We start from the raw sequence: 25643 nt of genomic DNA on the forward strand, positions 1-25643 counted from the left end.
ACGAGGCTGACATGATACCCCAGAAAATACAGACCTTTGGGGCATCCAAAACCTCTGGGCTCTCCCCAGGTGGATGACAGGAGCCCCTGAAGGATTTAGAGGCAGGAATCCCCTGAAGGATTTAGAAGCCCACCAGAAGTGGGCTGAGGTCAGAATGGACTTTCCAAGGATGACACTGGTAGGTCCTGGGCTGGCTGAGTGGGAGGACAGTGTGGAGGCAGGGAGACCAGGAAGGATAGCCTTCCTTCTTCATCCCCGTGAGACACGATCACCATCCTGACCTCAGACAAAGAGGGGCAGATTCCTCAGAGAGTGAAGCGCCCAGATCATGGGGTGCAGTGGAGGCCTTGGCCTTTCTGGTCATTTCCTGTGGACTCGGATCCCCTCTGTGAAGACTGAAGGCTGACGTTCTTCCTCCTCCTGCAGCCTCTTTCATGGCAGGGCTGAGCAGGGCCTGTGACAGCTGATGGGGCTCTAGCTTGGGATATGAAGACGATCCTTTAGGACTGCAAAAGCCCCCAGTTTCCTTTTAGGTAATTCAGGGGAAGTATGAGCCCAAGTAGGATAGTAGAAGACTCTCCTCCCAATTTGACTCAGGACAGAATTTTTTAAAGATTTTATTTATTTATTTATTTGCGAGACAGAGAGAGAGAACACAAGCAAGGGGAGGGGCAAAGGGAGAGGGAGAAGCAGGCTCCCCAATGAGCATGGAACCTGACGCGGGACTCGATCCCAGGACCCTGGGATCATGACCTGAGCCAAAGGCAGACACTTAACCAACTAAGCCACCCAGGCTCCCCCGACTCAAGACAGATTAAATTCAAGTTGAAAATGAAAGCAGTTGGATCAGTCTTGTTTCCTGAGTGCAGGCAGCAGCTCATACCTCTTAGAGCTGTTTTATTTAGAGGCAAGAAACGGTTAATATAATGGTGCCCTTTTATCTAGGAGCGACGGACCTTTTTCTTCTTTGGAGAGAGAGATTTCTTGCTCTTGGTGAAGACCCTTGAAGATTGTAGTTTAAACTCAACTGGAAAGTGGTCGCTGACATCCAAGGCCTATCAAGAGAAAAGGGAAATGAATTTGGGAGTTAGGAGACTGTCATTTTAGTGATGAACAAATTCAGGCTCAAGGTGGGAAGATAAAACCCCTAAAGTCATGCAACAGAACACACACTAGTGAGCATCATCCTTGGACCAGCTCAATCAGAAATTTAGATAGGTCTTCAAGCCACAGAGTCATTGACTTTGAGACTCAGGGACCAATGGCCCGATGTTGTATCTCCAGTGGTGGCCTCAAAGGATGACACCTGCCCATCTTCCCAGGACAGTGGCACAGAAAGACAAAGATGGCAGCCGTACCTCCTTTTCGGTCAATTCGTAAACTTTCTGAAAGTTAAAGGTGCTGTTTGATTTGGGAACAACAGAGCTGATGATCTCTTGTCCTCTAAGCACGATCCTAGAGAAAGGGAGAGAAGACCATCCCATTAATCCACCTTGTTGATTTCTGAAACAAATCAAGTTTCCTGTTTGACATCTGGAATTGACTGAGGAGCCTGGCCGTTTCGTGTGATGTTCAAAGCCCAGGCCTGGTTCTGTGATCCTTAGGACAGTATCTAAGACTGGGGAAATTAGATCATCCCCTGTTGGGGCCCTGTGGGCCCCTGCACAGCGTTTCCCTGTGTGGGCAGTAGCCCTGAAGGTGGAAGAGAAGATTTTATATGAAACATGGACACCACACTGTGGAGCAATGACTTACGTACTGAGAATGTTGTTCCCTTTGCAATTATTTTTCACTCTTATTATAGAGAAAGGTGCTGGCTTATCTCTTTTTTTTAAGGTTTTATTTATTTATTAGAGAGAGAGATTGGGAGTGTGCATGGGGCGGGGTGGGTGGAGGGCAGAGGGAGAGGGAGAAGCAGACTCACTGCTGAGCAGGGAGCCCGATGCAGGGCACGATCCCAGGACCCCGGGATCATGACCTGAGCTGAAGGCAGACACTTAACCCACTGAGCCACCCAGGTACCCCTGGCTTATCTTTAATAACCCCCTAAGCTCCCATTTTGACCAAGACAGAGTATGCTACAATCACCAAGCACTCTGCAAGCAAGATAATTAAGGTAGAATTTAACATTGTTCGGTTTTCACTGGGCTTATTTTTTTTAGTTATTTTCGATTTATGACTAATGATGCTATTTTCTTACCTTAGCATGAAATTTCCTTTAAAAATTAATTTACTTCATTAGAAATGAATGAATTTAAAGACAAATACAAGGAAAAACCATAGTACAGTGCTTTGTAGCGACAGCAAAGATTGGGAACATGGTAATTAAATGAGTTTTGGAACCATGGACTCTAACCTATCCCAAGTGGAGTGACACATTTGGGATCTGCATGGCCCCAACGGACTGAGTGAGGAAGGACAAGGGGAGTCAAACTGCCAGGTCATGACTATCCATTGAGCTTTTCCTGATTCCAACTGGGCTGATTTGCTTTCCTGTGTTTGCTACCAATCCCACTGTGGTTAACTCTGAACTCAGTCCACAAGTAAACTCTTCACATTTGCGTGGAGATTTCTTCAAGCCATCCTTCAGACCCAGAGACTCAAGAGCAACATAGTTAAGGCTCCCCCGTTTCTGACTCCTAGGGACGTGTGTGGGCAGCTCAGCTGATGGTTGAAGGCTTTCCCGAGGCTGCTCCACGCACAGGCCAGTTCTTGCCATCTTTTGTGTCCAACAGCGAACAGCTCATGGGAGGTAAATAAATATTTGAACACAGAACAAAGACTGGAATTGAGACCACTTCATCTTACTCCCCTTACTAGAAATGTATATCCCTTTTATTAAAAAAAAATTTTTTTTTTAAGTGGGCTCCATGCTCGAACTCACACCCCGCGATCAAGAGTCGCATATTCTACCAACTGAGCCAGCCTGGCACCCCAGAAATTTATATCCCCTTTAAAAAAACATAAAAGAGGGATGCTTGTGTGGCTCAGTCGGTTAAGCATCTGCGTTTGGCTCAGGTCATGATCCTGGGGTCCTGGGATGGGGCCCTGTGTCAGGCTCCTTGCTCAGAGGGGAGCCTGCTTCTCCCTCTGCTTGCCGCTCCCACCGCTTGTGCTCTCTCTTTCTCTGTCTCTGACAAATAAATAAATATATATCTTTTAAAAAAAACGTAAAAGATATGTGCTGGTCTGGAAAACAGAAAATCCAGAGCAACAAGTGAGAAATTAATCTTTGAAAAAAATCACAGGTAATCCTGCCATCCTTTGGCATATGCGTCTAAACCCGAGGTTCTTTTAGTAAATATCTTTTAATCTGTTCCCCCACCCCACCTAATCTGTGAGCATCCTTCCCGGTGATGCACTGTTCTTCTGCTTCATTATTTTCAATCGCCTCTCCCTTGCTGGCCAGGGGAGAATGGGGCCGCAGAAGGGACTTGACCTGCCCAAGGCCACACACACAGCATGTGCGAGCAGGCTAGTGGGTGAGTGGCTGGCTGTCTCCGACCCGCTCTGCTGGCAAGCCCTCAAAGTCAGAGGGAGAGCGCAGGCACCGGGGAGCCCAGGCTCCTGCCTTCCTGCCTCCTTCTGCTTTCCCCAATGCTAGGGCACTTTTCACTCTCGGGAGCCAGAGCAGAGACTTCTGCAAAGAATACATTAGCCCTGAAAGCTCCAAGAGGAACAAAGGAGGTCATGGGATGGAAGTGAAAGCCTGACCTCAAAACTAGAGAAGTGAGAACAACTGTCTTCTGGCAGAAGCCATCCGGTGCTTCCTTGGAGGAAGGCCGAGCTCTGGGAACCGCGGCTGCCGCAGGTTCTGCTATGGATGGGAAGATCAGGAACATTCACATGCTTTGAGTGCCTCCCACACCTCCTGGTTTAAGAAGCAAAAGTGAAAGCTGACTGAAAATCCCCAGGGAGATTTTACAATACTGTTTTTTTTTTTTTTTTTTTTTTTTTTTTTAAATGTAAGCTCTACAGCCGACGTAGGGCTTGAACTCACACTCTGAGATCAAGAGCCGCGTGCTCTGCTGACTGAGCCAGCCCGGTGCCCCGAGAATGCTGTTATTTAAAGGTATGTATTTGCATTTAGGAATGTATAGCAAAAGCTTTAAAAGTATAAATACTCCTCTACTGGTCTCATATGGAATGTCCATTTCAGCAGTGTTTATGCTCGCAAACTCTTGGCAATAACCTAAGCTCAGTGACAGGGGACTTGAGTGACTAAATTCTGGTATGTCTTCATGATGAAATAATTGACAGCCGGTGAATGTGCGGAACACTTATCATCTGCCAGGCATTGTGTGAGAAGACATATACTACTTCATCTCCTCCTCCTCATGGTTCCATGAACGAGGCTCGACTACAATCTCCGTTTTACAGGCCAAGAAGCAAAGACACACAGAGCTTAAGTCTCTCGGTCACAGACCTGAGGTGGTAGAGACAGGATTTGAAGCCAGGCCTACACTAGCCACTGCTAAGCTACAATGCTCAGGGCTCCCAGTCCTGGTCATGCAGCTTGCACACTGCACAAGTACCCGATGCAACTGGGTTCTTCCTCCTCCCTGAGGGGGGGTGCCTTTTCTGAGGCATGTCAAGCACCACACGGGCTAGCCTGAGTTGGGCGGATGCCCCTTACCTGTCATATGCGCAGCTGGTGCTCCCCTTGACCGTGGTGTCCTCTTGGTCTCCTATCAGCCAAACAAACCTGGGGTCAGTCCTCAAGCGGATGTTCTTCCAGGCCTTCTTGGGGACATAGCTACAGCCAGCGTTGAAGTCACCCATGAAAATGAAATTCTGAAAGAGTTATTTAGAATCGTCACCTTCTGGGTATTATTGTCAAATGCTTTTCCTTAGAACTGCTAGGGATGACTCCACCTCCCATGCCCAGTAAACAGTGGGTTCTGTTATGGGCTAAATTGTGTCCTCCCCACCCCCCCCCCCCCCCAAATTCACATACTGAAGTCCTAACGCACAATACCTTATGTGACTGTATTTGGAGAGAGGGCTTTTAAAGAGGTGGCCAAAGTAAAATGAGGTTATATGGGTGGCCCCTAATCCAATATGACTGGTGTCCTCATAAAGAGAGATTAGGACACAGAGAGACACAGAGGGAAGACCAAGGACTGAGGCTTCAGGAGAAACCAACCCTGCTGACACCTTAACATTGGACATCCAGCTTCCAGAGCTGTGAAGAATACATTTCTGTTGTTTAAATGACCCAGTCTTTGGCAGCCCTGGCGAATTAATACAAGATCTTTCTTCATTTCTTTTTTTTTTTTTAAGATTTTATTTATTTATTTGAGAGAGAGAGCGCGCAGGCCAGCACAAACAGGGGGAAGGGCAGAGGGAAAGCAAGCACCCCGGGGTCATGACCTGTGCCAAATGCAGAGGCTTCATCAACTGAGCCACCCAGCTACCCTGATTTCTTTTTGGTTTTTAAAGTTGAAAATGGAGTCACAGTTTGGATAAGTATTTGACAGGCGAGGACGTACAAGGGACGGTGCCGCCACTGGGCAGGGGGACGTTTGCTGTAACCATTCCATCCTGTTCTTAGTCACCATGTCCGTATCATTCAGCACGCTAAGTTAGGTGGGGATAAAATAATCCAGCTCATTTATTCCCTCAAATCTTTCTGGCTCAAACTACTGTAGGGTATAAATATATGAATGAATCAACGCCTTTTGTTTCCAAGCAGGAAAGATGAATTTGGGTGGTATGACAGCTTTGGCACCATGCTTTCTCTTCTATTGTTTGGAGGTTGGGAACTTATTCCTGTGGAAATTCTGTCTACTGAGGAAGTGGGAAGAGCCTGAAAGGGAGGGGGTGATAGAGTGAGTTGTCCACCCCTGCCCTGAGGCCACCAACAGAACCTTCTATCTTAAAAGTGTTTTTCCCTACAGAGCTTTTGGAGCAAAATTTTAATATTCCTCAACCCAGAGGAAGTGTCAGATTTCCTTGTTGGTGCTATTGTTTGGGGCTCTTGCTGACTTTGGAGTTTTCTTCAAAAACATTTTATTTTGACCTCAGAGATCATGGTTTTCCCTGAGATTGATGGGTGCGGCTGAGGACAGAATGTCATCCTTAACCCGAGTGGCCACCAGCTCCTATTGTTATAGCCACGATTTACTGAGCATGCACTATGTGTCAGGCTAAGCATTAAATGTTTCATAAAGTTGAGGCGCCTGGGTGGCTCAGTCAGTTACACATCCAACTCTTGATTTCAGCTCAAGTCATGATTTTGGGGTCCAGGGATGGAGCCCCACGTCTGGCTCTGTGCTCACCATGGAGTCTGCTTGTCCCCCCCCACTCTGCTCCTCCCCTCCCCCATGCTCCCTCTTTCTCTCAAATAAATAAATAAATCTTAAAAAAATGTTTCATAAAGTTTAAGTTAAATCTCACAATAAACACTAGGAGGTAGAATGGACGTTTAATCCCCGCGGAAACAGGATAGAGGGATAAAATGACCTGCTCTAGACCACTCCACTTATTGGCTCAAGTGGTAAAGTCAAGAATTCAATCCTGATCTGCCTCACTGAAGGCCCTCAGCACAAGAGTAGTCCCCCTTATTCACTCTTGTGCCAGCAATGCCTCCCTAGTGCCTGACATTTAAGAAATGCTCAATAAATTCTTGTTAAATGACAATTCAAAATTTTAGGAATGAATGAGTCTTTCTCTTGCCTGGCTTTTTACAAATAAGCAATGAATTACACACCTTGTGCTCTCCATGTCCTAGCTCTGTGTCCCCACTTTACTTGACTCATGTCACACTCTGAACGGTGGAACTGAAGGGGGGAGGTGTCACTGGAGTCACATCCCAAAAGGAGGAAAGAGGAGGTAGAACCCTCAGGAACACTTCCTTATTTGCCAAGAGCTTTCACAGACCCTCAGAGCCGTGGAGGGGTGGCATCGCTGTTTTCCAGATGAGGAAATAATTGAGGTCAAGAAGGACGGTGGATATAGTCCCCTAGAGAGCACCCCTAGATTCTTGGGGAAACCACTTCCCTCCTGCACCTCAGTCTGTAAGGTTGGGCTGAAGCTCACACAGATTTAACCAATCAGAGTTTCTCAACCCCTTTGATCACAGAGGTTGGTTCAGGGATGGACATATGACCCAATCAGGGCCAATGGGACTCCACTCTGGGGCACTTGTTGCATTATGTGGGTGGGCTGGAAGCTGCTGGTGGCCATCTTGCCATCCCAAAGGTGGAGGCCGCCCAGAGGAAACAAGGGCTAAGAGATGGAAAGAAAGAGACAAGCCAAGCCCTGATTACCTTGCCTAAGCCCTGCATCCAGCTATGCCTGACCTCCTCCTGGACATTTTAGTTACAGGAACCAATAAATTGCACCTCCCTTTTCAGGAACCAATTTGAGAGTCTGTCCCTTGCCATGAAGGACTCCTGACCTCTGTGGGTCTCACTGTTCTCATTGCAAAGAGAGAATGATACAGGTAGTTAGTCGTGGGGTTATTGGGAGCATTAAACGAACTTGTCCATGTTCAGCCTCAGCATAGGGCCTCGCACCAGCTACCCACTCAGTGATTCGGAGCAGTGTATGAATTGCCGAGACCCACGTGGGCGGTACCCAGGCAGATTTAGCAAGAGGGATATTTAAGGCTGAGGTAAGGCCTAAAATGAGGCTCTAACAGGGTGGTGGGCTGCACATGTCCTGTCCCCACTCGCCCTCCCGGGGAGTTGCTCATCCCTTCCCAGAACCGGATTCTGCCTCTGCTAGATGGGAGTTCAACAGACAGAGAAGATCATCACCTCTGCCTTCCAACGGCGTTTCACGTCCCAGTAGACATCAGCCAGCTCATCAATCTCTTTCACGGAGTTCTCAGGGGTGGTGTGCAGGGGGACAATCACGAAGTCCTTGACAACTGAGGAACAGGAAAGAGGCGGAGGTCACACGCACACTTCCCTGAACAGGGGCAGGTTCCATGAACACTGCTCCTGGGAAACGGGCTGTCCCCCCAGCCCAGACTTCACTGTCTGGGTCTCCTCATTTCTAGAGGGTCCAGCCGGTGGCTGAGATGTGAATGTTCTTGGGACTGTCAGGCCGCTCTTCTCAGCACATGAAAGCTTCTTTTCACCCACTCAACTGCCTGGCTAAGAGAAAGCTGGTAGACAGGTCTCCTTGCTGACATTGTGGGTGTTTTTCTCGTTTTTTGAAAAATGATATTTTCTACTTTTTTAAAAAATAAGAAGCCTCTTCGGCTTTTGTACTAAAGAAATATGTTTTTTCTGATTAAAAAAAATATCGAGGCTTGTCAGTTTATGCTTCTTGAATAATCTGGAAAAAAAAGCCCTTCTAAAATTATGGTTGTTTTTTTTTTAAAGCAGCTTTTTGTGAAATATCTGAAAACCTCCCCCCACCAGGAGGGACTGAGAAAGCCTGCATCAGGGAATGTGGGTGAGCCTGGGAACCGTGCCTTGCCCACCTGCCAGGGGCAGCTGACGTGTTCTGAACGCCTCTTCCCTGGGCTTTCCCTCGCCCAGTGCCTGGGTCCCTGCTCCTACTTAGGAGCTGAAGGCTGGTGGGGGATCACTGCTCAAGTCACACAGTGGGGAGTCAGGACTCAGATCAGGAAGCCTGTCTCCAGGACCCCACACTTACGCACCAGACTTATCTCCCCCGCTCCTCCTCAGGCCTCCACTCCACTCCCCATCCTCTCTTTGGTCCCCCCCAAACACCCCCACCCCTTCCCCACCTGTGAGCTTGTGTGTGCTCACTGGGATCTCCCCCTGGAATGTCCCTTCGCCCAACTCTCTGTGACTGGCTTCTTCAGGTCACAGCCCAATGTCACCCTGAAGAGGCCATCTGTGGCCTAGCCCATCAAAGGCAGGCTCCTCACCCCACCATGGAATGCACCCTGCTTTTACTTCCTTTGTGCTCTGAAATTACTTGCCGTGCTTCTTAGTTTGGCCCACTGGAACCAGAGCTCTGTCTTGCTCACCCTCTTGGCTCTAGCACTTAGCATAGCACCTGGCCCATGGGAGGGACTCAAAAATGTTTGTTGATTGAATACATGATTGAATGAATGAATGAATAAAGGAAAGAAATGACAAATGAATGGCTAACTCAAATAGGGGGACATAAGGATGTTTCCTTGCACAAGAGAGAAAATTCCAAACAGGGCATGGCTGCGGTGCCATCCTCGGGAGGAGGTGGAGAAGGGTGAAAAGGTGGATGCTCAAGACAAACAGGTTTGTTTAGCAATGTTTGGCTATGCGTAGCTGAAGACTCTCTTCAAGAAGGTGTGGGGTGCTCTCCAAATACGGTCTGGTCAGCCAAGTGAGAATCGTGTGCACGACAAAGGTGATTATTACACATGCTCTTTGAAGTGCATTTCTGCCCTAAACAGCCCCCACCTCCTTCTCTTTTTCTCCTGGAAATTTCCTCCGCCATTCCTCCGTGTTTTGTTTTCCTGAAGTACTAATTAGGCCAGGGCAGAAATAGTTACCTTCCTCGTGCAGGCTGTTTATATCTGTGTAATATATATGTGGGTGTGCATACATACCGCTCTGCGGGTATTTATTTGGGCAGTATCTGTCTTGCCCACTACAACATAACTTCCCTAGGACAGGGACCTTGTCTGTCTTGTCCAGTGCCTGGAACAGAGCCTGGCATGTGGTAGGTACTGAAAAAAATATTTGATTCCATATAGCTCCAATCTGTAAACCAAATTAATTCTTGACTTTCCATTTAGAGACGCACAGTGGTTAAGAGTGTGGACGCCCAAGATAGTGGCTTGGGTTACAATCCTGCTCATTCATTTCAAGAGCTACTGAGTGACCTTGGGCAAGTGACTCCACTTGTTTGAACCTTGGCTTCCTCAAATGTAAAGTGAGGATAATCCTAGGTCCTCCCCTGCAGGATGTCGCAAGGATTACAGGAACTTAACACTAATCAGGGATCAATAATTATTGGTGGCTTATGCAAGTGTAGTTGTCTAAGTTCAAAGGTGCAATCATTTGGATTTCCTCTCTAGACCTAGTCTGTGGAGATTGGAGGGGGAGGGACAGATGGAGGGACAGGGAGGCTCTAGGTTGGGGGGGAGGGAGACTCCAGGTTGGGGGTTCATCTCTGCTAGCCATCACTGGGATTTTTTTTAATGACGTTGTATTTGATTGGGACTGAAGAATTGTGGTAAATAATTTCCATCAGCCTAAATGCTCCAAAGAGAGTAGAGTTATCACCGATTTCAGAAGGTGGGTTCCAGGTTGAGGAAGTCTTGAGTCATGGCATTTTGAGAAGCCAGGCTACATTCTCAGCATTCAACTATTAGACGTTCTTAATGGTCATCTCAAGTCTAATGCCTCCCTAACGATGCTGTGCAAACCCTGGGACCCCAGCTCACACTCGGGGCTACTGTCCATTCGTGCAATCACAGGAAGATCATGCTCAAGAGGGGCCTGTGGGTCTCACCGGTGTGGGGTGACTGGAACCAGACCACAAAGGGTTCCCTGGAAAACACATCTGCGTCTCCAGCCTGATAGTCATGGTAGAGGTAACGTTTCTTCACAGAAACTAGCTTTTCCCTAGAAATAAAAAAAGGGAAGCCCTTCCAGTTGAGTCAGTTGTCTTCTTACTTCATTCAAGAAGCAGAGACATAGCCCATGGTTTTATTAGCCCCCCAGGCAGGCTCTTGCCCTGCAAGGGATCTTTCGCTCGACAACAAGTTTCTGTCAATTCTTCTCAATGGCCAGAGCCCTTTGAAAGCTGGCGATCTGAACAGTGCCAGTTATCTGGGGCACCCACAAGTTAATGTTCAGACTTAGAACAAATTACTGGTAGGAAGAAGATAAGACAATGAAGTTTCAGAGTCAGCCATGCTGGGCAGCTCAGGTCTCTATCCCTCGGCTAGGACTTGACTGTGAAGGATAAAGAACTGACCCTGCAGACCAGACAGGCCCCGAGTCAACCAACAAATTTGGTGTCAGGAAGCTGCTTGCACTTTTTAGTTTGAGGAGATAATGCTTTGCTTTGGCCTCAATTTGACGGCAATTATTTTGATCAATGTTGAGAACTGGTTAGAGATCATTAGAGATCCAAATTTGGTTTTGAAGAAAAGAGATGCATTTTGATTCAATTCACAGTCATCATTTATAAGTGAATCATGTCCCAGGAAACAGAGATTATACTTACTTGTAGAGAAAGGCATACTGTTCTTTATATGTGTTTCTTCCAAGCCGAGAGCTAATCACATAGTTGTACATTATGCTTCTTGAGTTTCTAGAAAACATAAAGATTTTACATTGCATCTTAAAAAAATAAGCATTCCCCTGCTGCATGCTCCCCTCTCTTCAATCTGTGTCCATATCGCCAATGGCATCATGAAAAAAGGCTGCCATTCATCACAACCTTAGAGTCTAATGAGAAGGGCCACCATCGACCATGAATGTGACATCTCTCAGGATCTTTACAGCCATTATCTCTCGCCCTTAGGAGGTGGGTAGTATTGTTACCCATTTTTTTATAGTTTGCAGGTGCAAAGCTGGGATTTGAGCTCAGATCCTACATACCCCAAATCCACATGCTTTGGCCTGCACCTGTGGGACATTATTGAGACCATAAAAGATTCAGTCAGAATCAGCCCCAAATCCCACTCTGGCTCATGGCTGGGGCTGACCTCATACTCAGGTTACCCTGTCCCTGCACCACCCCTGAACATTTCTCATAGGCAGGATTCCTAGTACCATTTTCATTGGACATTCACTTCTGCTCTGAAAACCCCCAAACAATTTTCTCACGAGTCCTGCAACTATGATTTCAAATCAGCTATTGTTTATGTCCTGGGGGCTAGAGATACAGCTGTGAAGTCCCATTAACTCTATCCCTCATTTATACCAGGGTAATGGACTCTCCGTGTGCTTGCCAAGCCTGCTGATAACTCCACCCTGGGCAGAGCCTGACATGGTTTTACTCCATTCACACACAAAGATCTAGGGCATATCCAAGCTGTGGCATGTTCTCAGGTTCGGTTGAAAAATAGCAGAAGGGGTCTTTAGGAGCCAAGTGAGGCCCTACCGAAATTCCTGGGAGTGCAGATACATCTTCTAAGGCAGATCTGGCCACTGGGGCCTGAGAAGTATGGACAGTGGATTCTACTAGGCTTCCAGTTTGGGAAGGCTGGCCTTGTTCCGAATCTCGCCTGCCAAATTTTGGGTTGGCAAACTGCTTGCAATGACTCAGCTGTGAGGCGACTAAGGCCCCTCCTGTCTCACGGGGGTTAAGGGGACAAACAGGCCTGCATCTGCCTGGAGTCCTTGGCACAGTCTAGGGAGGTTGGGGAGAACTGAGAGCAGGGAGGGTGGGAAGACCCAATCCAGGCTGGCTGTGGGAGGGGCTTGGAGCCCCTGCTCTCCCATACTTCTGAAAACTGACCAGAGCCCCTCTGTGGAAGACTGAGGAGGGTCAAATAGAGCAACAGCTTTAAAGTCAGACAGGACCTAGGTCCAAAGGTAAGCTCCACCATTTATTGGCTGGGGGAACTTGGGCGGGTCCCTCCTCTCTGTGCCTCAGTTCCCTCAGCTATAAGGGAAGCATTAATAGTACCGACCCTACAAAGTTGTTGTGGGAGTAAATGAAATAGCACACATAAATTGATTAACAGGATTCCTGGCATGTAGTTAGGGTATCGATGGTAGCTGTTACACGTGGCCCTCTGGACCACCATCTGCCATCATAATTTTCCTCCTTTTACTCGTAATAGACACCACCAGCACTTACTGATCCCTACTATGTGCCAGGCATAATCCAACCAGTTATATGCAGGATTTAATCACTGCCACATCCCAGGAAGATGGGTTCCATTATTAGCCAGGGAAAATGAGGTACAAAGAGGTTGAGTAACTTGCTCAAGAGCAGAGCAGAGCCAAGATCCAAACACAAGTGGTGTGAGACAAGTGTAGGTGCCTAGCCCTTGTGCTAAACTCCCTTTTCTATTGTCAAAGATCAGATCTAGAACCACTGAGGCTAAAACAGATTTTTAGAGGAGAAACTGAGGCCCAGAGATGGGTGAGGCCAGCCCAAGAGGCCTCTGTGTAAATGAGAGTGTCCAAGGCTGGACACTAATGAGGCTGGATTGACCATTCATTTATTTTTTTTAAAAAATGCGAGTTTTCTTAATTATAAAAGTATAATGATGACCAGGTATACTGGATGGTAGATTACATGGTTGTTTGTTAACATTTTCTCTGTGCTTTTAAGGATGTTTAAAATGTTTCATAAGAAAAAGGAAAGGAGGTATAACATTCTCATTGTAGAACACCTGGAAAATACAGAAAATATATAGAAGACGTCACATTTAAATTCCTTGTAATTTTTACTCTGAGATAGCCTTGGTCAACTGTTTGGTTCACTGCTTTGGAATCTTTTAAATGTTTTTTTTGTTTTGTTTTTCTTTTGACATAATTGAGTTACTTGGTACATATTATTGTAACTCTAGTTTGTGGTGTAATCTTACCGCACATGTACAAAAGAAACATTATATTAGAAGTTTTTAAAAACTGGAGTGCATCAGAATCACCTGGGAAGGTTATTTAGATGAAGCTTATTCTCAGGGATCCCACAGACATTCTCATTCAATAGACTGGCGGTTCTTGAATGTGCCTTTTTAACTCACTTTGGGGTGATTTACAGGTGGGTGGCTCTGCGGATTATTCTTTGAGAACGAATATAAATCATAAATATAATCCAGTGTAATCAAAGATTATTTGAGGACATTATCTTTTGGGGTTTTTTGAAGTTATAAAATCAATTCAGACTTTTTGTGAAATATTCAAGTCATATAGAAATATATAAAGTAAAAAGTAAATGTTCCCCATTTCTTCACTGACCCTGTCCACAGTGGTCTTACAGTCACACCCACCCCCTGGCCCAGAAGTAACCACTGTTAACAGTGTGGAGTGCATCCTCCCATGCTTTCCTCTATGCCCATGCAAACTCCAACACACTCTTATTCATGCATAGTGTAATGCGAGCACTAAAATGGGCTACTCTACCTACAGTTCTGAACCTGCTTTTTTCAATATACTGCAGCTGTCTTTCCATGCTGGAATATTTAGCTCGAACCTATTCTGTAGTGAACATGGTTTTTAATGGCTACATAATATTCCAGCCTATGGACATAGCATAACTTCATATCTGTACTCAATATTTTCCTTGTGACAGTAATTCTCATTTCAGCCTCTTGTCTCTTTCGTTTCTCTCTCTGTCCTGGCTCCTCATCTGTTGCCCTATTTTGCTTTATCATATTAAAACTAGCCAGTCAAAAGTTCTCAGGACTGCAGCTAGTTGGAGCTGGGAGCCTGGGCAGTGTTGGCCATGTGACCTGGTGGTCAGGGCGACTGCTGGCTTTCACACTAGTTTCAGTTCCCCGGGCTTTTCAGGTGCCCTTGCACTTGAGCCTGCAGGGGGTCCAGCCCCCTGGCCCCGCCCCATCTTTACCCATTTAGTCTCTCCTTCAGTGTGGGACAGATCATGTTGTTGCTGTCCTTGATTTCCATCAGGAGTATGATATCACAGCGTTTGATGACCTGCAGAGACAGAATTCCCAGATGTTTCAGGCAAATAATCTACAGATAATAAAATCTTTTATTGGGCACTGTGTTTTAAGTATAGGATTGGTGTTTTGTTAAAGTCATTAACTTCATTGCTGAAACAAGTGAGGAACTTCCTGAAGTAGGTAATATCGTTATGTCCTTTTTATTTTATTTTATTAAAGATTTTATTTTTAACTAACCTCTACGCTCAACGTAGAGATTGAACTCACAATAGTAAGATCAAGAGTTGAAAGCTCCGCCAACTGAGCCAGCCAGGCGCCCCAGTTATGTCTATTGTAAAGATGAGGAGCCTGGGGCTCCAGGGAAGTCGAGTAAACTACCCAAAGTCACTCAGCTAGAAAGTGGCTGAGACAATGCAAATCCAGGCAATCCGAATCCAGAGCCTATGATCACATGACCACACATCCTATACCTTGGCTTTGGCTTGAATAATCACAATCAATAATAAATATTTATTAAGCTCTTAGTGAGAGGTATATGGCTGGATATGGGTCTCCCCAGTTCACCTGGCAACAAAATTATAATAATCAAAATTATAAGGGCTAACATGAGCCTACTCTGAGCCTCACCAACTCTGTGACAAGACTATGATTATTAGCTCGCTAAACATAGGAGGAAACCAGGCTCAGAGTGATTGAGTGAAAAGTTTGAAGTCACACAGCCAGTATATAGATAGCAGAGTCAGGATTTAAATTCAGGTTCATGTGACTACAAAGCCCACCACGCTGTTAAAATACCAGGGAGAGCTGGGTCTGGCCACCAAGCCAGCCTGCTGATTTAGTCACTTGTCACCGTCAGACCTTTCTGGAAGGCACCTTAAAGTATACCTAGGGGTGCCTGGCTGGCTCGCTTGGTGGAGCACGTGACTCTTGATCTCAGAGTTGTGAGTTTGAGCCCCACGCTGGGTATAGAAGTACTTAAAAATAAGTAAAATCTTTTTAAAAAATACTCTTTAAAGTATCTATCAAAAGCCTTAGAGAATGTACTTACCCTTTGGCCTATTTTCCCACCTCGCAGAAGGTCTTCTATTGTAATGAAATATCTACTATTTCTCGGCATCTCAGTGTCCTCATCTATAGATTGGAATGATGATAGTTATTCCCTCACAGGGTTGCTGGGTTACTAAGAGCAGTGCCAGCCATATAAGAGGCACACAATAAATTATTATTGCTATTATTATTACTTGTACAGATCAAAGAGGAAGATGTATTTTAACAACAACAACAACAAAATTGGAAACAATCTAAGTATCCCCAAATAGGAAAGCATTAAATGAAAGATAGCATAGGGCATTATATAGCATTAAAAGTCATGTTTATGGGCGCCTCAGTGGCTCAGTCTGTTAAGCGTCTGTCTCTTGATTTCAGCTCAAGTGATGATCTCAGGGATGTGGTTTCAAGCCCCATGTCAGGCTCTGCGCTGGGCGTGGAGCCTGCTTAAGATTCTCTCTCCTTCTGCCCCTCCCCCTTTAAAAAAAGTCATGTTTTAAAAGAATAGTAACAAAATAAATAAAAGAATATTAACAACATTTGAAACGCTTCTGATATAAAAGCAGGCTATAAAACTGATGATATAGGGTAGTCTCCATGCTGAAAAACAGATGCAAATTTATGTATTTATTTTTGCATAGAAAAATGCCCATAATGCCCCAAATGCCAATAGCTTTTATCTTCCAGTGATGGGATAATGCTTCTTTATATGTTTCTATATTTTCAAAATAATCCCTGATGACTATTTTTTACTTAATAAAATTAATTTAGAAATTATAATTTATAATTTTTAAAAATTATACCTTTCTAATTAAAAAATATTAAAGTGTTATTTAAAAAAGAAGACTGTAGGGCGCCTGCGTGGCTCAGTCAAACATCTGCGTTCAGCTCAGGTCATGATCCCGGGTCCTGGGATTGAGCCCCACATCGGGCTCCCTCTCCCTCTGCTCCTCTCTCTTGCTCTCTCTTTCATGTAAATAAATAAGTAAAGAAGAATATAAAATTCCTGGCCTAGAGCAGGTGCTCAGACACGAGGCCCTGTAAATATTACTGCCCTGAATGTCTGGGTTTGGGTTTCACTGCCTGCTGCTCCCCCTGGCTGTGCTCTCTGTGTCAAATAAATAAATAAAATCTTAAAAAAAAAAGTTAGCTTTTATCATCAACTTATTGAATTTTTATAATAAACCTTCGATGCAGGTTCTGTTATTATCCCCATTGTGTAGCTGGGGACTCAGGCTCAGCGTGGCTAAGTAATCTGAACATCATGTGAATATGAATAATGGGATCCTCTACTACAGAGCCCTCTTGACCACTATGCTCAACAATCAAGGAAATCACCATATTCCTGCAATTGTTCCATCTCCCTTTTCAATGAAATCCCTAGGTGCAGGGCAAAAATGGACAAGGGTTCAGACTCCCTTTCCTGAGCTGAAGGGTTAAGCTTTTAGGTTCCCTGCTTACAACCCTTTTGCCCACACAATGAACACTCCAGAGCCCCACATCTCCAGCAGTTACTCTAGCTTCCTTGTACACTTCCCTTGGGTACTTGCCTCTGAACCTCTGGGAACATTTCCTGTAGATTGGAATCTACACCGTGGTGAGCGATGGCTCAAGATCTCATCATCAGAATTCTCCTGGGGATGAAACCTATAACTTTAACTGGTTGGCCCTTAACTATCCGTCCAGCCTCCCACCCGTCTATCCATTCATTTGCTTATCCATCCAACAAAATTTTATCAGGGGAGTGCTGTGTACCAGACAACGTGCTAGACCTTGCTTTACTCCCAACTGTACAGCATCTGGCATGAGTGAAGGAGTGAGGGGAGGGAGGGGGAGGGAGGGAAGGACAGGGAGCCATACTGGAACCAGTTGAGCCAAGTTTATAAAGCACAAATACCTTCCTGTATTTAACTCTTCTTTATGGCATTGTAAAGAAAAATGGGAATAAATTTCCTAGCCAGTCCTTTAAAAAATAATTTTGTTACAGTTTTCTTTTTTTTTTTTTTCAAGATTTTATTTATTTATTTGACAGAGAGATAGCAAAAGCAGGAACACAAGCAGGGGGAGTGGGAGAGGGAGAAGCAGGCTTCCCGCAGAGCAGGGAACCAGATGCAGGGCTTGATCCAGGACCCTGGGACCATGACCTGAGCCGAAGGCAGACGCTTAATGACTGAGCCACCCAGGCACCCCTACAGTTTTCTAATTATAAAAATAATGTTGCTTATTATAGAAAATTTGAAAAATACAGAGAAAAGACTATAAAAAACCACCTGACGACCTGTAAACCCACCACTCAGACCTTTTCACATGATTTCTCTACTTATACATATTTACAAAATGACATCAAAATAACTAGGCTGTTAACTGAATCAAATGGCCTTAGATTCATATCTTGACTCTATTGCTCACCAGCTGTGTGACCCTGAGCAAGTCACTTAAGCTCCCCGAACCTGCCAGACTCCTTATCTGTAAACTGGGGCAATATCCTCCTCATGGGGTTGTCATGGGCATTAAAGGATATGATGTATGTAAAACATTCAGTCCAGTTCCTGGCACGGAAAAGATGCTCCACCAACAGTGGCAATGTTTATGACACAGTTTGGGTCTTGTTGTTTTGTTTGTTTGTTTGTTTGTTTCCAGCCTCATGTGATGTTGTGAGCGTTTTCCCCACAGTGATTAAATACTCACTTTTCAGATCTATAACTGATACATCTTTTCCCTGACCCAGTATCAGGCCAGGAAAAATATATCTCCCCTGACTCTATCTCTGCAGAATGAGGCTCCAAAGATGGGAGGCCCCCAGAAGGCCCTCCCAGACCTGAAACTCAAGATTTTCCTGACTCTGTTCACAGAGGGAGGGAGTAGAGGCTGAGCACAGCCAACAGTGAGGGGTTCCCGGCAAGCAGCGTTGTGTTGTGTGTGGGCCTGGGGAGAGCAGAAGGGACAGTCTAGAGAAGTCTTATGAAGACTCTGGGGCCAAGAGCGGCCTATAAAACCCTCTTTTGTGCCTCTAAACAGGGGGCAGCTCAGCATGGGAGGGGAAAGAGCCAGATAGGGTCAGTTAGGCCTGGGTCCCCATCCTTACTCTCACACTTACTGGCTCCATGACCCGGGACTATGTCCTCTCTCTGAACTCCACTTGCCCATTTGCAAAAGGTAATCCGAGGGGTTATGAGGCTAAACTTGGATGCTGCACGTTAAAGGCTTGGCCCACAGTAAGCACTCCTGAAATTATAAGTACAATGTGCTGTGGGAGACAATGCTTATCACGTCCACCCTCATCCCGGTGCCTCGGGGCATCTGGCACATGGCCTACCTTCAATGAGTATCTGTGGGATGAACGAATTTTGTACTTTAAGGACACAAACTGAGGGAGGGGACAGAAGCAGCCTTGCCCAGGCAGGGTTTGGCATCTGGAGAACTGCTTGTGGTGCCGGCCAGCAAACCCAAGATGGAGAAGACAGACCTCCCTCACTCTCCAACCTCCCCAATGAAGGTCATAATGACAACAGCGTGATGAAGCTGGGCTCGTCTCCGGAGTGATCAAGCCAGTATGGAAGGGTGGACAAGGCATCTTCTCTAATAGGGTTGGGTTGTATGGCTGGATTCGATCCTGGCTCTTCCGCTTACCCACTAGGGAATCCTGGGTAAGGCACTTCACCATTCTGAGTCCGCCTTCTTGGTTACAAAGTGGGGGCAATGCCACCTATGCCATAACATTAAATAAGTATAAATAAGAACATAGGGGCTCCTGGGGGCTCAGTCAGTTAAGCATCTGCCTTCAGCTCAGGTCATGATCCCAGGGTCCTGGGACTGAGCCCACATCAGGCTCACTGCTCAGCATGGAGCCTGCTTCTCCCTCTGCTCCTCTCTCTTGCTCTCTCTCTCACATAAATAAATAAGTAAAGAAGAATATAAAATTCCTGGCCTAGAGCAGGTGCTCAGACACGAGGCCCTGTGAATATTACTGCCCTGAATGTCTGGGTTTGGGTTTCACTGTAAGTGCCCTCGGTGGCTCTGGCAGTGTTTGGGGATGGTCTCTGTTTATGGGATGGTTTTGCAGCAATGGGATTCGGTAAGGAGTCCTTGACGGAGACTTCCCACACACTTGGTGTTTGGTGTGATGGGCCGTCCATCAGTCCGCCCTCTAGGATGCGGGAGCTCAGGGGACGTGTGAGTGTAGGGCCCCAATGATGGAATCTCCAAGAACCAAAAGACAGCCTCTTAAGACTGTGATGACTTTTCCTGGGTAGAATAAGTGAGGAAGGTGATGGGCACTTGGGAATTCAGAGGTACCCAGGCTCCATGTGCCCTTGTGCGTGGAAGCAGGAAAAATAGTTTCCTGGTGCGTCAGAGCTCCCTGTTGAGCCAGGGAGTCTCGGCTCCCACAGGTTGGGCATGGCTGTTTTGGTTAAACGACCAGTGCTGGAAAGCCTTGGGTACCATCCAAAGGGCAGGGCCAGCCAGGGGGAGGGCAGTCTGAATGAGAACAGAGCATGTAGTCCTTGCTCTAATCCATTTCGTGTATTAATACCAACAGTGGTGGTTCTGTAATCACCTGCCCGGTCCCAGGCTCTCCTGGGGCCCCTCCACACCTTGAGTTCTCTCTGCCAACTGGTGCTACAGGTTGTGTAAGCCCCACTTTCTGAAAGGCTCAGGAGGAGAAGGGACTTCCTGGGCTCACTCACACAGCTGCTGGGCAGGATCTGAACCCAGGGCTCCGGGGTTCCCACCATACCACGGTGCCCCCAGGGTTTTCTAAGGTGATAATACCCAGACAGAGCCCGGGAAAGGTTTTCAGCTCCCAGCATCATCAAAGATAAATTAACCTGTCGGGTAAAGAGAGTCAACTGACTCAGAGAAATGTGAGTGCAGTGACTCCAGACCTTGGTCACATTACCCAAGGGAAGTTTTATCTAAGTGGAGAGAAAGATTAGAATTGGTAGTTGGGAAAAGGTTGATGGGGTGGAAGGTGGAGAAGGAGGGAGAGGGGGCAGAGGGAGAGAGAGAGGAAGGAAGGAAAGAAGGGAAGGAAGGGGAAGAAGGAAGGAAGGAAGGAAGGAGGGAGGGAGGAGGAAGAAGGAAGGAAGGAAGAAAGAAAGAAAGAAAGAAAAGAAAGAAAGAAAGAAAGAAAGAAAGAAAGAAAAAGAAGAGAAGGAAGAAAGAAAGAAGAAAGAAAAAAATGAAAGAATGAAAAAAAAAAAGGAAAGAAAGAAAAAAAAGAAGAAAAGAAAGAAAAAAAGGAAAAGAAAGAAAGAAAGAAAGAAAGAAAGAAGAAAGAAAGAAAGAGAAAGAAAGAAAGAAAGAAGGAAAGAAAAAGAAAAGGAAGGAAGGAAGAGAGAGAGAGAGAAAGAAAGAAAGAAAATGAAGGAAGGAAAGAAAAGAAGAGAAGAAAAAGAAAAGAGAAAGAAAGAAGAGAAAGCGAAAAAGTCTGTGCTGTATTGATGGATAAAAAGACCAGGCTGGGCTCCCCTCCACCCACCCACCCACCACCTACGTGAGGTCACTACACCTTTTGTTGTTCATCTCTTCGTGGGGGATAATAACCCTCCTTCTCAAGGGTGATGACATGAAATCGTGTATTTGTAGTGCCTGGCAGGGGCATTCAGTAAATGGTGATAAACATTATAGTAGCAGCCAGCCCTTCCCTGGAGCTTACTAGAAGCCAGATACTGTTTTAGGAGCTTTACATTTACCAGCTCACATATTCCCCCCAAACGGTCCCACAGGGGGATACCGTCATAGCTCCTGAGCACCCCTCATGTTCAGAGGATGACATGAAGCCCAGAGAGGGGATGTGGCTGTTGGTGTTATTGCTGTCAGGGTTGTGACCGAATGCCAAGTCAGCTGCTACCTAGAGACTAACTTCGGTGACATCTCTCCCAAGTCTCTTCAAGTCTGAAAGCAGAGAGTGGGCGTGAGGGGTGCCCAGCGCTCTTTCTGACAGGAAGGGGGTCTCACCTTCATGATGACATCCATGGCATTCTTGTTTTCCTTCTTGGCTTCCCCAAAGGACTTCACGTTAAAGGAGCAGAGCCTCAGGGCCAGGGCACTGGTGATGGAAAGGAAGAGAAGCAGAAGGAAGGCCGGCAGCCGAGGCATCCTGGCTCAGCTCAGGCTTCACGAGAGGACAGCGGTGTCTGGCGTGCGCGGGCTCCGGGCCACCTCCTCGGGCTCAGCTGACTTATAAAGCCTGCAGATAACAGGAATGACTGGATTCCGTGTTGCTACTTTCACTTCTCTGAGGAACTGAAGATCGTGGGTTTCATTCCCCAAGGAAATGCAGAAAAGGGAGCCCCTTTTAGAAGCCCCTGTTTTTGTCACTCTGGTGAGGAAATCGGCCTGTGTAATTGAGGGACCATCCCCTGCGAAGTCTCTCAGATCCCAACCGGGAACCAGCTGTGACATCTGGTCATCAACCCTGAGGTGGCATGCCATGTGCATTTTCCTGAGAATGGATAACTCGGAAGTGGTCCACCCCGGAGGGCAGCTGGGCTGAGGGCACCTTCTCAGCAGGGGTGGGGCGGGGATGGGGAGGCAGGGGTCAGTGGGAAATCCTGCCAGGTTTTCTGTCCTCACTGGGATTTAGCAACCAGCTGTCCGCTGGACACACCCAGGTTCCGACCCTCTAATCGCACTGGTGGGCGTAATTAAGGTCAACTCTGGTTTGAGTTACATAATGTTTTAAGCAATTTTACCATTTACAGTTTAACACACCAAACGCTAGCGGTGTGTTGCCAGGGAGAGCAATTTCTAGTCTGCTGGAACAGGTTGGTAAAATGTCCTTGGACTCAATGGACAAAGAGCCAATGAAAGCCCCTGGAGAAATCCACGGTTCAACCAGATATTATCTTAATGTTTGTGAGAAATAAATGACCCCAAGAAAGGAAGGTTTTTCAAGAACCGTAGGGTTTCAACCCAAGTGAAATGAGTTTTAGAGAGGTGAGCATGGAGATGGGATGATCTGAAATACAAAATCCAGTCAAGTCATAAGCCCTTGGTGAGATTTGCAGACTTTCGCAAGGAAAATTCTTCTGTGAAGTAGGTGGGTAATGAGAATAACTGGAAGCCAGCATCGGGATCTCTGGGCCACCCCCTCTTGAAGAGATGGGCGGGAAAAGGGAAAAGCACACATATATCATTAACACAGGCAGCATCCTGGCCAAAATCTCTGGTCAAGCACACTCAGGCATCCTAAGGAGATAACCCCAAATAGCACAGGGAAGGAAATAATGGTTTCCTGAGTTCCTATGAGATGCAGCTCCCTGGTGCCGACGACAGGCCTTTCTGAATCTCCGGGGAAAAGGGTGATGATCGTCTTCCTTGGCAAATCGGCATCTCCCAACCAGAGGATGATTTAGAATTGAGCGTGGTACATGCTTTTCGTGCCCTTTAAGAAGGAATTTGTACATATGCGCATTTTATGAACTTGTAATATACGAGAGATTTTAGCCTATTTAACTGACAATCTTGTAACTCCAACATCAACTGTGTAGTTAGGGAGATTGATTTAGATTTGTGACTCTACGTTGAAACCTTTCTAAATTCATGCACAGTTCTGGAACATTTAAAGAATTTTGGGTTAACAGTGTTTTAGAAGTTTAATTTATTGGGGCACCTGGGTGGCTCAGTTGGTTAAGCATCTGCCTTCGGCTCAGGTCGTGATCCCAGGGTCCTGGGATCGAGCCCCACATCGGGCTCCCTGCTCAGCGGGGAGCCTGCTTCTCCCTCTCCCTCTGCCTGTTGCTTGTGTTCCCTCTCTCGCTGTGTCTCTCTCTGTCAAATAAATAAATAAAATCTTAAAAAAAGAAGTTTAATTTATTAAAATTACTTAGTATTTAGGGGTGCCTGACAGACTCAGTCAGTAGAACATGGGACTCTTGATCTCAGGGTTGTGGGTTTGAGCCCCACGTTGGGTGTACAGACTACTTAAAAACAAAAAATTATTTTAAAAAAAGGAATTACTTAGTATTTTATTTTATTTTATTTTTTTTAAGATTTTTTATTTATTTATTTGACAGAGAGAGAGAGAGAACAAGTAGGCAGAGAGGCAGGCAGAGGGAGAGGGAGAAGCAGGCTCCCCACGGAGCAGGGAGCCCGATGCGGGGCTCGATCCCAGGACCCTGGGATCATGACCTGAGCCGAAGGCAGCCGCTTAACCAGCTGAGCCACCCAGGCGCCCCAGGAATTACTTAGTATTTTAAAAGGTGGCTTTTTTATTAGTTCAGATAACTAAAGACATTTACAAGGAGATGGGGTATATTAAAATTATAAAAGTAGTTTAAGATGTTTGTAAATGGGTCTATAACCCCTTAAAAGTAATTATTTAAGTTTGCTGAATGTAGGGTTGGTTAGATTTAGCAAATAAAAATACAGAGCACTAGGTAAATTTGACTTTTTAAAAAAATATTCATTTTTTAATTTTAGAGATAGACAGAGAGCAAGCAGGGGGAGGGAGATAGAGAATCTGAAGCAGACTCCCTACAGAGCCCCATGAGGGGCTCAATCCCAGGACCCTGAGATCATGACCTGAGCCAAAATCAGGAGTCAGATGCTTAATTGACTGAGCCACCCAGGCACCCCTAGGTAAATTTGACTTTAGATAATTCAAATTTAATTGGGCATCCTATCCTGTGTTTTATCTGGCAATCCTACCTGGATTTATAAAAAGAATAAACACTTTTATAAGCTGAATTTAGAAGCATGACATTTTCTAAGGCAGTAATAATCCTGTCAGGGTCCTGGAATAGGGTTTAGTTCCCAGCATCAAAAGTAAGCTAATCTGGGGACACCTGGCTGGCTCAGTTGGCAGAACATGAGACCCTTGACCTCAGAGTTGTGGGTTCAAGCCCCACGTTGGGTGTAGAGATGACTTAAAAATAAAATCTTAAAAAAAAAAGCTAACCTCCTACATTGGGGAAAAAGCAAAACCCCTTTGTTAGAATTACTGCACACGTTTATGAGAAAAATATTTTTTAAAGACTAGAATGGTACAAGTGAGCAAAAGAAGTTGGTCAGCTTGACTATGGAGTGGTGGCAATACTCTCTGAAACTTTCCAAAAGACTATGAGCTGAACCTAAGCTCCCTTGGCATCTGAACAGACATAGGAACATGGAATTGCCATTTGAAAACTGTGACCAGATAGTCTGGACCTCAGAGGCATCAGCCAGTGGTCCTAAAGCCATTTCAAGTACAGAAACTGTATTGGGACTACAGTTATATAAATTTGAAAATTAAGTGTAACTTTTCCTCTTTTTCTTTTTTAAAGCATATTTGTAAACTCAAAGCTGAGCAGAAGTGACTTTACTTTCTCAAGTTCGATACTGATTTGACTGTGTCCCTTCCTTTACCACCTTGTTGTTCCCCTTACCTTCCATAAGGCAAAAGTGAACAACTTAAGTTATTTTTGCTTCAGAAATGTGAAAGAGGGCGCTTGGGTGGCTCAGTCAGTTAAGCATTTGCCCTCAGCTCAGGTCATGATCTCAGGGTCCTGGGACTGAGTCCCACATTAGGCTCTCTGCTCTGCCGGGAGTCTGCTTCTCCCTCTGCCTCTCTCCCCGTCTCTCATGAATAAATAAATAAAATCTTTAAAAATTTTTTTTAAATGTGAAAGAACTTCATGCTGTGAATTTTTTTGCTTTTGCAAGACAGCTGTTATCCACCTTGTTCAAATGTAAATGTTCCCTTATGCTTTTGAAATAAATTTCCTTTTGTAATTTTGAAAAAAAAAAAGCTAACCTGTAGGATGAGAGAGTCGACTACTCTGTTTTTTAATTTTTAACTTTGATCATTTGAACATTAATTTGAAAAATAAAGTAAACCTCTGTATAGTGGTTTCTGATATAGAACTGCCCTTGAGGACTTAAAAAAAAAAAATCACATAAACAGTCTGAAGAGACTGACCCCATTCTGTAATTAGCACATTCAACTGCATGGAATTGGACTTAGGAAAAAAAAAAGTATCTGGATTCCAGAAAGAAAATGCTACGCCTCAAATTTAACTCAAGTCAGCTAGGTGCAGGGGCTTTGCTGAGTGCTTTCTGTGTTTAATATCACTCAGTACTCCCCTAGGTCCTTCCTATGCTCCCT

At 45.6% G+C, this 25643-nt stretch overlaps 2 protein-coding genes across 4 annotated transcripts in view; one reads left to right on the forward strand and one right to left on the reverse strand.

The window, feature by feature from the left end:
* Positions 1–675: 675 nt before the first annotated feature.
* Positions 676–21987, reverse strand: DNASE1L3 (deoxyribonuclease 1 like 3). Of its 2 annotated transcripts, XM_027586881.2 has the most exons (9): positions 21515–21633; positions 15555–15637; positions 14449–14537; positions 11146–11232; positions 10426–10538; positions 7764–7876; positions 4637–4794; positions 1359–1455; positions 676–1055 (listed from the first exon to the last, which is right to left on the reverse strand). In XM_027586881.2, exons 2-9 carry the CDS (start codon positions 15621–15623, stop codon positions 942–944), a joined length of 840 nt encoding a protein of 279 aa, XP_027442682.1. In that variant the 5' UTR covers positions 15624–15637; positions 21515–21633; the 3' UTR covers positions 676–941. The 2 variants fall into 2 exon arrangements, with proteins under 2 accessions (XP_027442682.1, XP_027442681.1); XM_027586880.2 differs by lacking the exon at positions 15555–15637 and having other exon boundaries at positions 21515–21987.
* ABHD6 (abhydrolase domain containing 6, acylglycerol lipase) overlaps positions 12139–25643 on the forward strand; it is a 75956-nt gene continuing 62451 nt past the window's right edge. Inside the window, exon 1 of one of the 2 annotated variants that reach the window (XM_027586873.2) lies at positions 12139–12461. The gene's annotated coding sequence lies outside the window, so the exon portion shown is untranslated. The remainder of the gene's footprint in view (positions 12462–25643) is intronic. The other variant, XM_027586877.2, reaches the window with a different exon arrangement.

Source organism: Zalophus californianus, chromosome 1, assembly GCF_009762305.2.
Source record: "Zalophus californianus isolate mZalCal1 chromosome 1, mZalCal1.pri.v2, whole genome shotgun sequence".
Taxonomy (NCBI): domain Eukaryota; kingdom Metazoa; phylum Chordata; class Mammalia; order Carnivora; family Otariidae; genus Zalophus; species Zalophus californianus.